Source organism: Leuresthes tenuis, unplaced genomic scaffold (genome assembly GCF_036924035.1).
Source record: "Leuresthes tenuis unplaced genomic scaffold, fLeuTen1.0.hap1 SCAF_10, whole genome shotgun sequence".
In the NCBI taxonomy this organism is placed as follows: Eukaryota; Metazoa; Chordata; class Actinopteri; order Atheriniformes; family Atherinopsidae; genus Leuresthes; species Leuresthes tenuis.
The window spans coordinates 3,369,143-3,385,093 of NW_027325364.1; the positions used below are offsets into that span (position 1 = coordinate 3,369,143).

Consider the following 15,951-nt stretch of genomic DNA (forward strand, 5'->3'; position numbering starts at 1 on the left):
TCTGAGTTGCAGCATATTTACCTGGACCATCTGGCCACACTGGCTCCTCTATTTGTCTGGGGAATCAAAGATTTCTACGCTGTGATGTGTTCACTTTGTTAGTTTAACAGCATATTGTGTGTTTGGTACAGTTATTGTGGGGTTAGCATTTTACCATTCTGTGCAGGATGTGAACAAGAGGCGGTTGAATGTCACAATGTGTTGCACTGCAACTTATTCATATATCCCTGACATTCACTTTAATGCTCGGCATCAAGGTTACTGGGAAAAACACAACATTACGCCAGTAGCATGTTATCTATAAAGACATTCAAATGTAACTTCTTGTTGTCATCATTCCTGCCTCACAGATAAACCCCATTCAGGCCTCTCAGTCCCATTTCAGGCAAGCGTGCAAATGTTTTTCTGATGTAAAAATGTCAGATTTTCAGAATGATCTTGACTGTGTTTGTTTTACAAAAAGTAGCTATGTGTAGTTCTAGATTTATCTTTACTTTTACTGAACTGTTTACTGAACAAATGAATAAAATCTTAAGGCTAGTAAAGATTTAATGGAAATATTAAAGTGATATCCATATTTTCCTCTTTAAAAAGACACAAACTGATACTAACTGACAGCAGAAGCTGCGTGGAGCCATTTCTTTTGCTGTTTTTCTATGGCTTTAATAGACACTAAGCCATGTTAACACAGTTGGTGTAATCCACAGCTGTAATCAGAGCGTATCCTGAGTAATCTTACTCATCGGTCTGAGTTTATCAGAATTTGAGCATCTCTGGCAGATTAAAACACTTACTTCCATCTCTCATGTCATTACAGCTCACACCTCACGGGGCTCGCTGCATCCCAGCTGCAGGCCCCGACCTACCAACAGTGACAAAGTAAGCTTTGTGGAGGCAAAAGCCCTGAGAGTATAGGGGCCAAAGGATAACTGTTACGCGCTGCACTGGATGGAAATGAGCCATCTCACACACACACACACTTTTCCACTATAGGGAACATGCTCAGGCTCACAAATCCTGCATTCTTCATGGTTGGAAAACACAACAGCACACAAACAAGACAAAACAACAGGGCATCTGTTAATAATAACAGCTACTTTGAATTCAGATTATTGGCATTGAGTGACACTGATAATTTGTCACTTTGGATGCACTTTTTTCCTGATTAAATTAGATTATCTCAGTGGTTTGTAGAGATGATAAAAGACAGGAAGAGAAAGCAACAATATTACGGTTTCAATTCATTTGTGACAGCTGACTTAGTGTTTGAAGCCAGAAAAAGACCTCATGACAATCCCAGACCTGCTTCACAGAGAAACACACGTTTACAGTAAAGCAGAAGTGTGAGACGATAGAAAAAGAATAGTTTGAGCTTCAAGTTCAGGTTCAACACGCTGATAAAGTGAATGAACAACAGTGCGACTGAAAGTCAAACAATAAAGATCAGATTTTACGCTCTGAGACACAGGATGTACACAATGCCTGATCATTTCAACTCATTTCAAAAGTAACTTTGGACTTTTTGACATTAGCTCTGAAGGATTTACTGCTGACTTGAGCCTGAAAGCCTTCTGCTCCATGTTTTATCCATGTTTAAATTAATTTACCCAGAGCTAGACACATCTGGGCTGCCAGTGAAAGACGCAGATTCAGGTTAGGATTTAAAAAGGGTCAGAAATACGAGGGGTTCTCTGCTGTTGCCTTCCTCTCTTCACCAAGCGAATTTAAGTCATGTAGCATAATCCCACTGACAAGCAAACTTCACAAGAAACAAAACACAGAAATACAACTTTCGCCCCTATTTTCCTCTTCTAGATTCTCCACTTAATATAAGAAGAAATGTCAGATTTGCGAGTGTACTGTGAGCTTCAGAGAGGACAGAATGAGCCGCCTCAGGCCAGCCGTTTCCAGTCCCTACGCTAACCTCAGCTAACTTCCTGCTGCTGGCAGGTTCATACATAGACAACAGTGATGTTGATGTTCCTCCCATTAACTCAAGAATGTGACAAGAATGTAGCTGAAGTAAGCACTTCATTCCAAAAGTGATTGTTTCTTTCTAACTTCTACGTGCCAGAGGAGAGACAGCTCCATGAAAAAGATGTTTTTGAGACTTCTTTCGGTTTTGTTTTAAAAGGCAGGACGCTCAATGAGACTCCAGCAGTCTCTCCTTTTCTCCCTCTTACCTGCCAGACCTGCATCAACTCTGAATTTCCTAAAACAGCTCTTCCTTCCATTCATTTTGTTCTTCTCTGGACATCAGAGATCCCCCCTCCCCTGCTCATGATCTCATCATGTGACCTCTGTGAATGGAGGTCTTTATTGTCCTGAGACTGGCAATGAGAGGGGTATGCAGCGAGCACGTTGCCCACACTGACACATGTGACCTGCGCTGCCTCCACAACAGTCTCGTCTGTGGGTTCAAGTGTGGAAAATTCCACTGTTCTGCTCAAACATGTCCAATCGGGGAGATGACAATTCTGCAGCCTGCTGTAATTATTCACTGCTTAACTCAGTGTTTCTCAGTTCCGGTCCTCATGACCCACCGCCCTGCATGTTTTCCATGTTTCCCTCCTCCACCACACCTGATTCAAATGAATGGCTCCTTATCAGGCCACTGCAGAGCTTGGTGATGAGCTGATCATTTGAATCAGGTGTGGTGGAGGAGGGAAACATAGAAAACATGCAGGGCAGTGAGTCATGAGGACCGGAATTGAGAAACACTGGCTTAACTTAACACTCTTACAGCAACTGCCCTGAAATCATGCTTTTTGCACCTGTTTTTGCACCACTTTTGAAAACAACAGCTTTAGCTGAAGGTCCACTATAAGATAAGATATATACTTTATATATGTCTTAATGGGTTAACTCCATTAAAGCTGAAACTCTCTGCGCCACTTTTGATCACTTACTAGTTTTGGGTGAATACAGGTTGCTGCAGTTGCTTTTGCGGGCCATTTGCTCTCATCCCTGTATAACTATAACATTTTTGGTGCAAAGTCGAGCTTGAATGGTGCGTGTTGGACTGCTCCAGGGCTGCCCCGTGGCAGTGGTCCTGTTTGTGGTTTTCATGGACAGGATTTGAAGGGAGGGCGTCTGGTTTGGGAACCTCAGGGTTGCATCTCTGCTTTTCATAGTTGATGCGGTTCTGTTGGCTTCCTCAAGTCATGACCCTCAGCGTGCACTGGAGCGGTTTGCAGCGTGTAAAGCGGCTGAGGTGAAAGTCGGCTCTTCCACAGGCCATGGGTCTCAACTGGGTAAGGTCGGCTGGTCCCCGGGTCAGGGCTGAGCCTCTGACTCAGTTTAAGTATCACCAGTGATGGACAGAGGGACGGCGGCCTCTAAAAGTCTGGTTCTGGTCAGACTAACACGGATATCTGTTTTTTAAGTGACAATTAAACATTGTTATTGGCAGATGACAGAAACACAAAAAGCTCAAAACAGAGTTGAGATATTCACAGAATAGTTCTGAAACAAGTGTCTAAAAATAACCAAGAGGATGCTTAAAGTGCTAAAGATCTCGACTGCAGTTAAAAGTCATGCAGAAAATACACGTCTTCAGATATGTCTTAAATGTTTCAGCGCATGGGGCAGATTTAACTGACTGTTCCCTGAAAAGCTGAATATCCCCTGCTGACTCACCTCGACTGAAGAAGAGCTAAACAGGAGTTATGCTGAGGATGTGGAGAATGTAGAATAACGTTTTACAGACAGGCGCTTAATGTCTGGTATAAACAGGCCTCATTTCACCCGCTGACTCAGTGCTTTGTCTTAATAACTGAGATAACAACAGATTAGTTTTTTACATTCCCAGTGACAGAGAGGGAACACGCTGTGGCCTGATGCAGTTTTCTTTAAGTGTTAAAGTTGTACTTAGCTAAGTACATTATGTAAAAAAGACTGTTGTCCCAGAAAGAATATCTGGATCCGACTGAATCAGAATGAGAACAAAAAACAAAACATCTCAGTCAGCAAAGAGAACTGCTCTTTGCTGCCTCAGCATCTGAAGAAGAAAACTGTCCAAAAAGGAGCTTGTTGTCATGGAAACTTAAAGTAAACCAAGTGAGAGACCAAGCCGACCACGTTCTTTTACTTAAAAGACAACTGATAATGTGTCTCTGAATCATTTAAGAGATGTGACTGACTTCAGCAGCTAAACACGCTGCCTCCAACCTCTGAGGTTTTGACTCTTTATGGGGAAACCCTGCAGGAACAGACGCTATGTCATGAGACCAGTGTTTTTCTTTAAGGCTGATCATGCAGGAGTGTCTCCTGAAAGGTGCTCCTCCTCCGTCGCCTCCTTCCTGCACCACCTACATTCAACACGAAAGCCCGTTATACCACCTGATGGGTTCTCAGCGGTGGGAAACCGACTCCATCTGTCAGATTAGAACAGCTATCAAACAGCTATCAATCCTTTGTGGTATTAAACCGAAACCTTGATATGATCCGACAGCCGAGACACCAACAGACAACAAGTCCTGACAAAAAAAGGAACATGGTGTTCAACAGAAACAAGTGGCAGTTTATTGCTCAACATGTATGAGCTCACAGATTCAAAGAGGACACAAATAACTCCAGGATGCTCAAAAAGACTCTTTCTGCCAGAAGAAAGATATGAGCCGTTTGGCTGCAAATGGAGACAGAACAGCTCATTCAGGTTAGATTGTTTTCTCTAATCCAGAAAATATCAGAGAACTTCTTATTCTGTCAAAATCTTTCATTTATAGCCCAAAAAAAAAAAAAGGGCCGTAATCCTTCTCTTTAGGAAACTTGAGATTTTTTGCACCATCATCCCATATTTCTAATTAAAAGAGATGGATACTGTAGAGGGTGGAGGAATCTATTTTAAAAAAGTAATACACCATCATGTTCTGTGGACATTATGGAGAAAAATCTGTGGAAAAAACAGCTGAACCCAGTTAGAGAATTTCGTGTGGACACTTCCCCACAACAGCCACTTAGGAAACATGCAAGTCACATGCAGCTCATCATGTCTCAATCCTTCAACCCGTGTTCGTTTCCAGCTCCCCTTTCCTCTCATCTCCTCTAAAAGTCATAAAACACGACTTTCCACGGATCTGGACGGCTGAAAAACACAGACTGAGTGATGAAGCTGAAGCTCGGCACAGTGGCGACAAACAACAGATGAGACAAAGCAGCCGAACTTCGCTTCAGCTTTGAAAAACATCTCTTTGTCAGGCGGACACCTCGCACTCAGCGACTCACCGCGACCGTCAGACATGCGGAGACCCCCGGAGTCCTCTCCCTCCGAACTGTGCGCGTGTGACAGCCCGAGCTGGGTGTCTTCCCTCTCCGCCTCTCGGTGTAATTGTGTAAAGTCTTGCGCATCCACAGCCCTTTTCTTCTCTTGTCCTCTGCGAGCCAGCAGGAAGCGCTGCTCGGAGCTCACGTGGACATCTGGAGCAACAACAACACGAGCCATGTGTTCCAGCGTTTGAGCGCGCGCAGGAAGAATGAAGGCATCATAGCCGGAGCCGAAGGGCCTTGTTTTGGCTCCTTTTCACACGTCAAACACATTTATTGATCACTAAAATCCAAAATGCTTTTGTAAAAGTACTTGTTGGAGGTCAGCAGAGAGAGTGTGACGGTTACTGTGAACATCTGTGAATCATCCACGGAAGAAAGGCACTTTATACTGGAAATAAGAAATAAGAAAAATGCTGCTCGAGCCAGTGTTGGTCATCTTAATTAGTTACAGTTACAAATGACTTCTCCATAAAAGTAACTTAGTTAGTCCCTCAGTTACCTTATTGTAAGAGTAATTAGTTACTCAGCAAAGTAACTGTGGCGTTATTTTTCATGTTCTACAACATATTTAACGTCAAAGATGTTTATATTAACTGACTGAAGAATAAAAACACTATAAACAGCATTTTAGAACATTTGGTGTTGATTTGAACTCAATAAACTGCAGCCAGCCATGTTAGCATGTGTTGATGTGAGTTGCTTCATAAGATTTGAGCTGCTTTAACCACATCTTGGCAGAATGATTTAACTTCTACATCATCCTCAGGCCTGTCCTCGCTGCCCTTTGGTTTTTCCATCCACATGCAACAAATACGTCATAAAAGTCGAGGTGAAATGCTTGGATGGGGCAACATCTTCATACATCACAATGTCTACTGTCTGTGTCTCGCTGGTTTATCTGACAACAGATGCTTAGAAGAAAGAAGAGGGGCAGGCAGGAGAGGCTAATCAGTAGAGCCAGTTTCAGACTCATCCTGCAATGTTTCCCACAGTCTCTCACTCATGACTGCTCACTTTTCTGCTGCGCTTTGACCTGATAATGGTTTGGGTAAGAATTCATGTACATGGTTTGATCTACACGTTACAAAACACATGATTACAATTAACACATTTTATTTCTATAGGCTGAAATACTCTTTATGTCATGTGACTGCTGCCAGACAGAAAACACAAGTGTAGGTTAAAGTTGTCGTCTCACAGCTTTCAACCCTGATTCCAAAAGAGTTGAACATGTTGCAACAACTGGCAACAAGTCAGTAACATGACTGGGGATAAAAAAAAAGGAGCACCTTAGAGAGGCAGAGTCACTCAGAAGTAAAGATGGGCAAGAAGACTTTAAATTATTCCATACAGATCATAATATCAGAGCTATCTCTGTGCACAAGGGACTCAGCTGAAAATCAATACTGCGTGCCCACGATCTGTCCACAAATCTGAGCACAGTTCACCGTGCCATCTACAAATGCAGCTTAAAGCTCCATCAAACCGAGGAGAAGCCCAACATGAGCATTCTCTGGGCTTCTCTGGGCCAGAGGTCATTGAAAACAGACTGAGGCAAAGTGGAAAACTGTTCTGTGGTGAAACAAATCAAAGTTTGACATTCCTTACGTAAATCATAGACACTGCGTGGTCTGAACTAAATAGAAAAGGGACAATCCGGCTTGTTATTGTGACTACATCTCTGATGGTATGAGGATGCATTATTGTCTATGGAACTGGCCTGCTTTCACGCCTGGAAAGGCACCATAAGTGCTAAAAGGCATATGCCTGCATAACCCTTAATTCTAGAGTTCTGGGTGTTAAAAATGCATCTTCTGTTTTCTCTGCTCACGACTCACAGCAGCATATCACATAAAAATGTTACTATTGTCAATATTCTGCTTTCAACAACGAGTTTTTGTTTTGTGGCGTTAAAATGTTTGATGGAAACCTTTAGAAAATCATGGTACTCGCTGACTTTGGCAACTTTTGTCTCTTGTGCCATGAGGATGTGGACATGCTTGTGTTTTAGGGAAGTGTCTCAACTGCTGTGGTGTGTATCGTAACAAGTTTCCTACAGATTTTCATGCCATCTCACACAGAAAAATGCTTTTGCTTTTGAGTCCTTCACCTGTGTGCGAAATAAAAAAAGAAAAAGTCCGATAATCACCAGGATAAGTCATCAGGATTGATCTTCAGAGGGCCATGACTGTCTGGCCTAAATTCAATTGCAATAAAGTAAGTAAATCTGTTGATGTAAAAGCACCCGTTTCAGAGATTTAATTATAAAATCAGACTATAAGATCGTTATAGTCTGACACAAAGCTATAAGATGACCACTTTCTCTCGTAAAGCTGTGCAAGCGTTTGCACAGAACTTCTCTAAAACTTTCTTTGCATTTAAAGTAAATAAAACACAATCTTTCAGAGGCTCAGAACAGCTCGAGTGCTCCCTTTTCTTCCCTTAACTCTGCAGAACGGCTGCAGTCTAACAGCAGCTGCACAGGCACACTGAGAGTAATTTTAAATGTAAATTCAGCTTAAATCATTCAGACTTTGTTAAGCTAAAAAACCTTAAAAAAAACCTGAAATCACACAGACTGACTGAGCGTCTCAAGTGTTCCCAATAAAGAGGTATGGTCATGTTGTCTTTGTTCAGGAAGGTTCCTAACGGAGTTAAATTACTCAGAAAAATCCAAGAAGCAGCCGTGATAACAGCTGGATTCTCTAAGAGCAAAGGGCAGGAGCTCCGATGCTTCACCTCCTTCAGCATGGGAAACGACACCATTTAGAAAAAGAAAGCAGATCATTCTGTTCCAGTTTCTTTTGGCCTCAACTTTAAAAAGAAACGCTCGAAATGCGTTTACAGTCCCACCTTCTGTGATTCCTGTAAATAAATGAGAGGACGGGACGTTCAGTGTGAGCAGCACATATTTCACTTTTGAGCCTTTTTCTTTTGTTTTTCAATCCCAAGCTTGATAAAAGTAGGGACAGGATAGTGTAGTGGTATGATTGCCACCTCTCATGTGGGAAAATCCTGTTCTGGGTTCAAATCCCCTGCATGAAAGGTACTATCTCCAGTAAGGGTCCTTAGGCAAGACCCCCTTACCCTATCTGCCTACCTGTAAGTCGCTTTGGATAAAAGCGTCTTTCAAATGCATAAACAGAAACATAATAAAGCTCCAGCTGTGTCGGAGCAGGGTAACATGTTACCCAGCTCCAGCTGTGTCTGTCGGAGCAGGGTAACGTGTTACCCAGCTCCAGCTGTGTCGGAGCAGGGTAACGTGTTACCCAGCTCCAGCTGTGTCGGAGCAGGGTAACGTGTTACCCAGCTCCAGCTGTGTCGGAGCAGGGTAACATGCTACCCAGCTCCAGCTGTGTCGGAGCAGGGTAACATGTTACCCAGCTCCAGCTGTGTCTGTCGGAGCTGGGTAACATGTTACCCGGCTCCAGCTGTGTCGGAGCAGGGTAACATGTTACCCGGCTCCAGCTGTGTCGGAGCAGGGTAACAACTGGCTAACAAAGATGTGGCTGCAAGCAACGGAATGATGTCCTTTCATTCAGAAAGGATGGCCCAGTCTATTCTACGCTAAAGGGGGTCTTAAAGGAAACATTGGAGCCTCTCTCTTTTGCATTTGGATCATTTAAACGACTCTTATCATGAGTGATTCCCCTCAGTTAGGACTGAGTTTAAATGCTGGCTGAAAGTAAACCAAGTTTATTCTTTAATCTACAGCTCGATGGTCCAGTTTGAAACATTTCTCTCATTCTTATCATGCAGTATTATTTATTTCATGGTCACTTACTTGTGCAAAACTATTCATTTTATGGTCACTTTACATTACAATACTTTTTATATCACGCCACTTCTTTATCCTCAGTACTTGTTTTTGCTCACTGTCTGTTTGCAGGTTGATTGTTTTCTTGTTTATTGTGTCGGTTACAGACAGTTCTGTCTGTTTTTTGGTGTTCCTGCCCTTTTTACTTTAATTCTGCAGTGTATATTGCCCTTTCTTTTATGCTGCTGTAACTGTAAAACAAATCTATTCTGCCTTGTGGAAATAAACGTAATTTTTTCTTGCTTCTTTACTCACACAGATATTAAAATTCAAAGCATTGTTTAAACGTTTAAACCTAATTATTGAAGCTGGAGTTACTCTTTTGTTATTATAAAGACAGAAAAGCATTAAAAAGGTCCCGTTGGGTTGAGGTTTCCAGGTGATCGCACCTGTTTCAGCATCACTTCAGTCACATATTGTTCATCACAGTTCTGTAAAACATACCGAGGTTTTAGGCCTGGAAATCACACCAAACGTTTCCTAAATTTGAATCTCCTTCTGTCCTTGAACCACGCCGGGCTGAAACATTTCCACAACAACAACGCACCCTTCTGTCACATGACAGCAATGACTCATCGGGGAGTTACTGGAAGTCACTCCATGTTACTGCAACAAGAAGCCTCTTGGATGATGTAATGCCTGAAAGGTTACATAAAGTCCAGTTGCCTCTGACTTACTTTCATTTCTACTGCATCGGGTGATTTAATTTAGCCTTCGTTTAAACTTGTTTGGAGTCTCCTTTGTCAGCTTTGACCACAGAGGACATCCTGGTTGATTCTGTGTGGGACAAACATATGAGTGGCTTTCGGTCCACTCATATTTCTGCAAAGGTTTTGTTTGAGTTGGTCTAAACCCGAAGTCTCGTCACATTAAACAGTCAAGGAAAAAAAAAGGTTATGTTAGTTCACATTCAAAGCCAGTTAGGACAGTTTTACCGAACTATGTTAACTGAATCCAGGTTAGTTGTTTTTAATATTTACGTGATCATGACTAGTGAGCAAACTGCAGCACAGTAACTTGGGCTTTGTGATCTTGAGGCACTCACTAGAGAACTGAGAACCAAGAGCTGTAAATAAGGAACATCTGAAACATCTAAGATTAAATCCATTTGTACAGCACATTACTACTGGAAAGCCTAAACCTAAACCTGCTTTAGAGCCTTCATAAGTTTGTGTTCATGTTGTTCCACGGCTGCGGTTTAAAAACTTTAGATTTCCTTCCATCCATCCATTTTCTATACCCGCTAAATCTGTCGGTCGGGGGTCATTGGGCGAGAGGCGGGGTACACCCTGGACAGGCTGCCAGTCCATCACAGGGCCACACAGAGACAAACGACCACACTCACTGCCAAGGACTATTTGGAGACACCAGTTAGCCTAACATGCATGTTTTTGGACAGAGGAAGATGGAAGTACCGGAGAGAACATCTCCACACAGAAAGGCCCCAGCAGAGAGAACATCTCCACACAGAAAGGCCCCAGAGGAGAGAACATCTCCACACAGAAAGGGCCCGGAGGAGAGAACATCTCCACACAGAAGGGCCCCAGAGGAGAGAACATCTCCACACAGAAAGGCTCCAGCAGAGAGAACATCTCCACACAGAAAGGCCCCAGAGGAGAGAACATCTCCACACAGAAAGGGCCCGGAGGAGAGAACATCTCCACACAGAAAGGCTCCAGAGGAGAGAACATCTCCACACAGAAAGGCCCCAGAGGAGAGAACATCTCCACACAGAAAGGCCCCAGCAGGGAGAACATCTCCACACAGAAAGGCCCCAGAGGAGAGAACATCTCCACACAGAAAGGGCCCAGAGGAGAGAACATCTCCACACAGAAAGGGCCCAGAGGAGAGAACATCTCCACACAGAAAGGGCCCAGAGGAGAGAACATCTCCACACAGAAAGGGCCCAGAGGAGAGAACATCTCCACACAGAAAGGGCCCAGAGGAGAGAACATCTCCACACAGAAAGGCCCCAGCAGAGAGAACATCTCCACACAGAAAGGGCCCGGAGGAGAGAACATCTCCACACAGAAAGGGCCCAGAGGAGAGAACATCTCCACACAGAAAGGCCCCAGCAGAGAGAACATCTCCACACAGAAAGGGCCCGGAGGAGAGAACATCTCCACACAGAAAGGGCCCAGAGGAGAGAACATCTCCACACAGAAAGGCCCCAGAGGAGAGAACATCTCCACACAGAAAGGGCCCAGAGGAGAGAACATCTCCACACAGAAAGGCCCCAGCAGAGAGAACATCTCCACACAGAAAGGCCCCAGAGGAGAGAACATCTCCACACAGAAAGGGCCCAGAGGAGAGAACATCTCCACACAGAAAGGCCCCAGCAGAGAGAACATCTCCACACAGAAAGGGCCCGGAGGAGAGAACATCTCCACACAGAAAGGCTCCAGAGGAGAGAACATCTCCACACAGAAAGGCCCCAGAGGAGAGAACATCTCCACACAGAAAGGGCCCAGAGGAGAGAACATCTCCACACAGAAAGGCCCCAGCAGAGAGAACATCTCCACACAGAAAGGCCCCAGAGGAGAGAACATCTCCACACAGAAAGGGCCCAGAGGAGAGAACATCTCCACACAGAAAGGCTCCAGAGGAGAGAACATCTCCACACAGAAAGGCCCCAGCAGGGAGAACATCTCCACACAGAAAGGCCCCAGAGGAGAGAACATCTCCACACAGAAAGGCCCCAGAGGAGAGAACATCTCCACACAGAAAGGGCCCAGAGGAGAGAACATCTCCACACAGAAAGGCCCCAGCAGAGAGAACATCTCCACACAGAAAGGCCCCAGCAGAGAGAACATCTCCACACAGAAAGGCCCCAGAGGAGAGAACATCTCCACACAGAAAGGCCCCAGAGGAGAGAACATCTCCACACAGAAAGGCTCCAGAGGAGAGAACATCTCCACACAGAAAGGGCCCAGAGGAGAGAACATCTCCACACAGAAAGGCCCCAGCAGAGAGAACATCTCCACACAGAAAGGCCCCAGAGGAGAGAACATCTCCACACAGAAAGGCCCCAGCAGGGAGAACATCTCCACACAGAAAGGCCCCAGCTGGGACGGTGCTAACCACCACTACCACCACCGTGCAGCCCTTTAGATTTACTTGTCGAAGGAAATCCCTCATGACGGCCTACTTTACAGGTGTTCTTTTCAGTGATTTGTTTCTAATCGTATTATTTTAGCTTACTGAGTTTTATCTGATTTTCCATGAATGTCCCTTTTGATTTTGCTCAGGTTTGTTCGATGCCAGCTCAGCTGAACCTCTCAGTTTCCATCACGGATTTCCTTTAAAGAAATTCACGTGAAAACTTGTATTATTGTTCATAAGCTCTTGCCAAATCCTATAAAACTTTCAAACTACTGTTCTAATTATGGATTTTTTTCAGTTCCGAGATCAACTTCATCAAATTTGCAGTAGTTTCGAAGCCTTGCAAATCACTCATTTTTCTCTGGACTGGACTTCGACATAAAGCTCAAGGAAAATTTGCAGTTGGGCAAATAGTTGCTGAATATTTGGTTATCAGACCTGCATTCATTTGATATATGAAAGATCTTGAATTATAAATAATTAGGTCAAGTAGGTGAAATGATTTCATGAAATGTGAAAACTTAAATACAGACTATAAGACAGAAACAGAGTTTTTTATCAGTTCTCAGCAGCTTTAAAGTGAATCTCTGGTCTGAGCTCCTTTATTCTCCAACACAGCCTGAACCCTCTGAGACGAGCTTTCTGTCATTTCTTTAAGGAGTCTTCAGGAATAGTTCTCCAGGCTTCTTGAAGGACATCCCAAAGCTCTTCTTTGGATGTGGGCTGCCTTTTGTTCCGTTCTCTGTCAGATGATCCCACACTGCTTCAATAATGTTGAGGTCCGGGCTCTGGGGAGGATTCATCCCTCCATAAGACCTGTTGCCACTGATTTTCAGTCCACTTCTTGTGTCATTTGGCACAGCTCAGCCTTTTCTCCCTGTTTCCCTTCCTTAAGAACGGCTTCTTGACAGCCACCCTTCCATGGAGACCATTTCTGATGAGGCTTGGGCCAACAGTAGATGGATCAGCTGAAGGTCCAGATGCATCTCTCAGGTCCTGTCAGGTCACAGCTGGATTTTTTCCTCTTTCTTAAGGACATCACTTTCAGATCCTGTTCATCTGCTGTAGATAGTTTTTTAGGCCTGACACTTCTTCTTTTGTCCTCCACTTGTCCAGTTTCCTCAAATGTTTTAAGGACACACTGCACACCATGCTGAGATATGCCAAGTTTTCAGCTAATAGCTCTTTGGGAATCACCTTGTTGCTGCAGAAATCCTATTTTCTGTCTGTCAAACTCTGTTATCTTTGCTGTTTTCATAGATGCAACGAAAGAAATGGGAACAAATGATGTGTCTTTGTGACAAAGTGCCTAAAGATCCAATTTAAAATGGCTTCTTTGTTAAGTTGGAAAGAAAATATGAAGAAATTAAGGCTCAGTCAGTAATTTTGCACAGCACCACACAGTAAGTATTCCTGGCAGAGCTACTCATATTCTGTACAATAAATCCTATGACTGTTATTATAAACTTGGAAGGTGTTCAGTGAACCACGGGTCTCACCCACAGACAGCTGAGCTCCGAGCAACAAGCAGCTCTGCTGCAGCTTATGGATTGATATCATGAATGCGTTCATTTGAGCAGAACCAATTCGACCAGAACTACAAGCTGATTATTAGCTCAGCACGGATCTTAATCAGCAAAGAATGATTCAGATCAATCTGCAGGAGCTTGGGGATAATTTCCCCTCTGAACTGCAGTGAGGTAGAAGTAATACTCAGAACTGTGTCGCTGCCATGTTGCACCACCTGTGCGCTATTGAGACTATGAAATGCCTGTTGTTATCATGATTATTATTATTGTTATTGTGCAGAACATTATGCATATTCAAACTGCGCCACTGCACATTTATGTTTGCTTTTTTTGGGGGGGGAGGGGGGGTAAATGCAAGTTAACTTTCCAAAAATGGCAGCGAAAAAGCTCCAGTGCGTTTTTACGAGGAAGGGTAATAAATTCCACGAAATGTTCGAGAGTTCTTCGACAGAGAAGCACGCAGTCCGGATCGGTGAAGTTGCGCCGCACTGGAGCTTCTGCTGTTAATCTGACGCAGGTTACAGTGGAAGAGGTGGTCTGACCTGTCGGCTTTATGTGTCCGCCCGGTTCATCGCAGGCCTCAGAGTTCATTCCTCCTCTGTGCGTCCAGAGGAGGAACCAAGAGAAACTAAACTTACAGCTCCATCATAAGTCCTCTGCAGAGCTCGGCTCTATCGCACCAAACAGCTGCGCCTTCTCCCTTATTTTCCCTGATTACAAAGCTGGACCCCCCAGAGTGGAGGTTCCACCCTCCGGCCTGAGACTTTTCTTCCAAAAATCTTCCAATATTTAAGACTTTGCGCAAGCAAATCATTGGTAAGGAGCACATCCAAACAGGTCAACCCAGAGACGTTACTTACGCATGAACTCCAGACAGGCGAGGCATTTCCCCAGCGCGAGCACGGACCCCTGCGCGGACATTTCTCAGGTGGACCACAGGTGCTTTCAGTCAAACACGAAATCTAATGATTTCATTCAGCGTTTAAGCTTCTCATTCCGTCTGCGCCAAAGTCCCTGCAGCCCCATGGCCTCATGAGCTCACAGACAGAGGATTGATGTGGGTCAGAGAGGCTGCCCAGCCCCCTTAGCCAGCAAAAAACTGGGCCAACACCAGTGCCAACCGTCTTCTGTTGGGGAGGCTCTGCCGCTGCTGTCAGGGGATTGGTTATTCTGTGCGCGCGGTCAGCGGTGGGCACTGGGCCTGGGACAGAGGGGAACACAAGAGATGGAAGAAAGCGGAGAAAGAATGGCACATGGAGACCTAGTTTGAGAGAAAAGGCTTTGAAAGAAGTCACATGAGCAGGTTGAAAGGGTTCGGCTCACTCACACTTCCAAAAGGAATGCTGGAGTTTGTCTGAAGGCTGATCTGAATATATTTTACGACAGATCGTGAAAAATATCTCGTCTCACAGCACCTTCAACAGTTCATTTTTCAGAAATATCCTGCTGCTCTTATTACAATCTGATGTTTTCATTCAACAGTGACATGAAAAGAGGTGGAATTAGGATTTATGGTCATATGTTGAGATAATTCTTCCACCTTTTGCTAAAATTTAGGTTTAAAAAAGGTGTGGAAGATAGAGAATACTTCCTATTTCCTCATAATAAAAAAGACACTTCTGTTGAATAAACTGGAAAATCTACAGATAGAATAATGGCTAAAACTTATTTTTGACTGAGAACTCTTCAGATTCATCTCTTTTCATCGTATCTCAGCACAAACCTGGACTTCCTGGGTCAAATATCTTGAAATGCAACCCTCTGTTGTCTTACCTCCAAATTCAAGAGATCCGCTAAGATTTTACCTGTTTTATAGATTTATAAGTCTACGCTAAAGGGAGCCGTCTCCTCCTGAAAACACTTTTTTCCATCTCCATGAGACACTGTGATGGAGAAGCAACGCACCTCCATCTGGAAACGCTTCCCAAGCAGGAGAACATGGCTGTCGCCAGCAGTAGTGGGTTTGGGAGCAGAAAAAGTGAATATAATCTTAAACTAAAGCCAGTAAAGATGTCGCTAACATTTAACCATCCACAGTACAGACAAAAAGAAGCATCTTTACAGATGTTTCGCCCATTAAATTCTGGAGTAAAGTTGCATTTAGTTTGCTGTAAAGCCCGTTCACTCTATGGTTTGTCAGAACATTTTTAAAAGTAGATATTCATAAATTCACATTTCAGAGCATAGATTCCAGAGGACTGGCTCTCATCTCTTTACTTTTTGGAGGTTTGTGAA

General features: G+C 43.9%; 1 protein-coding gene across 3 annotated transcripts in view; it reads right to left on the reverse strand.

Annotated features, from left to right (window-relative positions):
- paqr6 (progestin and adipoQ receptor family member VI) overlaps positions 1 to 15,081 on the reverse strand; it is a 30,089-nt gene extending 15,008 nt beyond the window's left edge. Inside the window, exons 1-2 of one of the 3 annotated variants that reach the window (XM_072393578.1) lie at positions 15,044 to 15,081; positions 14,577 to 14,911 (exon numbers count right to left, since the gene is read on the reverse strand). In XM_072393578.1, the coding sequence (XP_072249679.1) occupies positions 14,577 to 14,637 (61 nt within the window). In that variant the 5' untranslated portion in view covers positions 14,638 to 14,911; positions 15,044 to 15,081. Of the gene's footprint in view, positions 1 to 5,226; positions 5,387 to 14,576 lie in introns of those variants that run through there. The other 2 variants (XM_072393577.1, XM_072393576.1) reach the window with 2 other exon arrangements.
- Between the last annotated feature and the right edge of the window lie 870 nt (positions 15,082 to 15,951).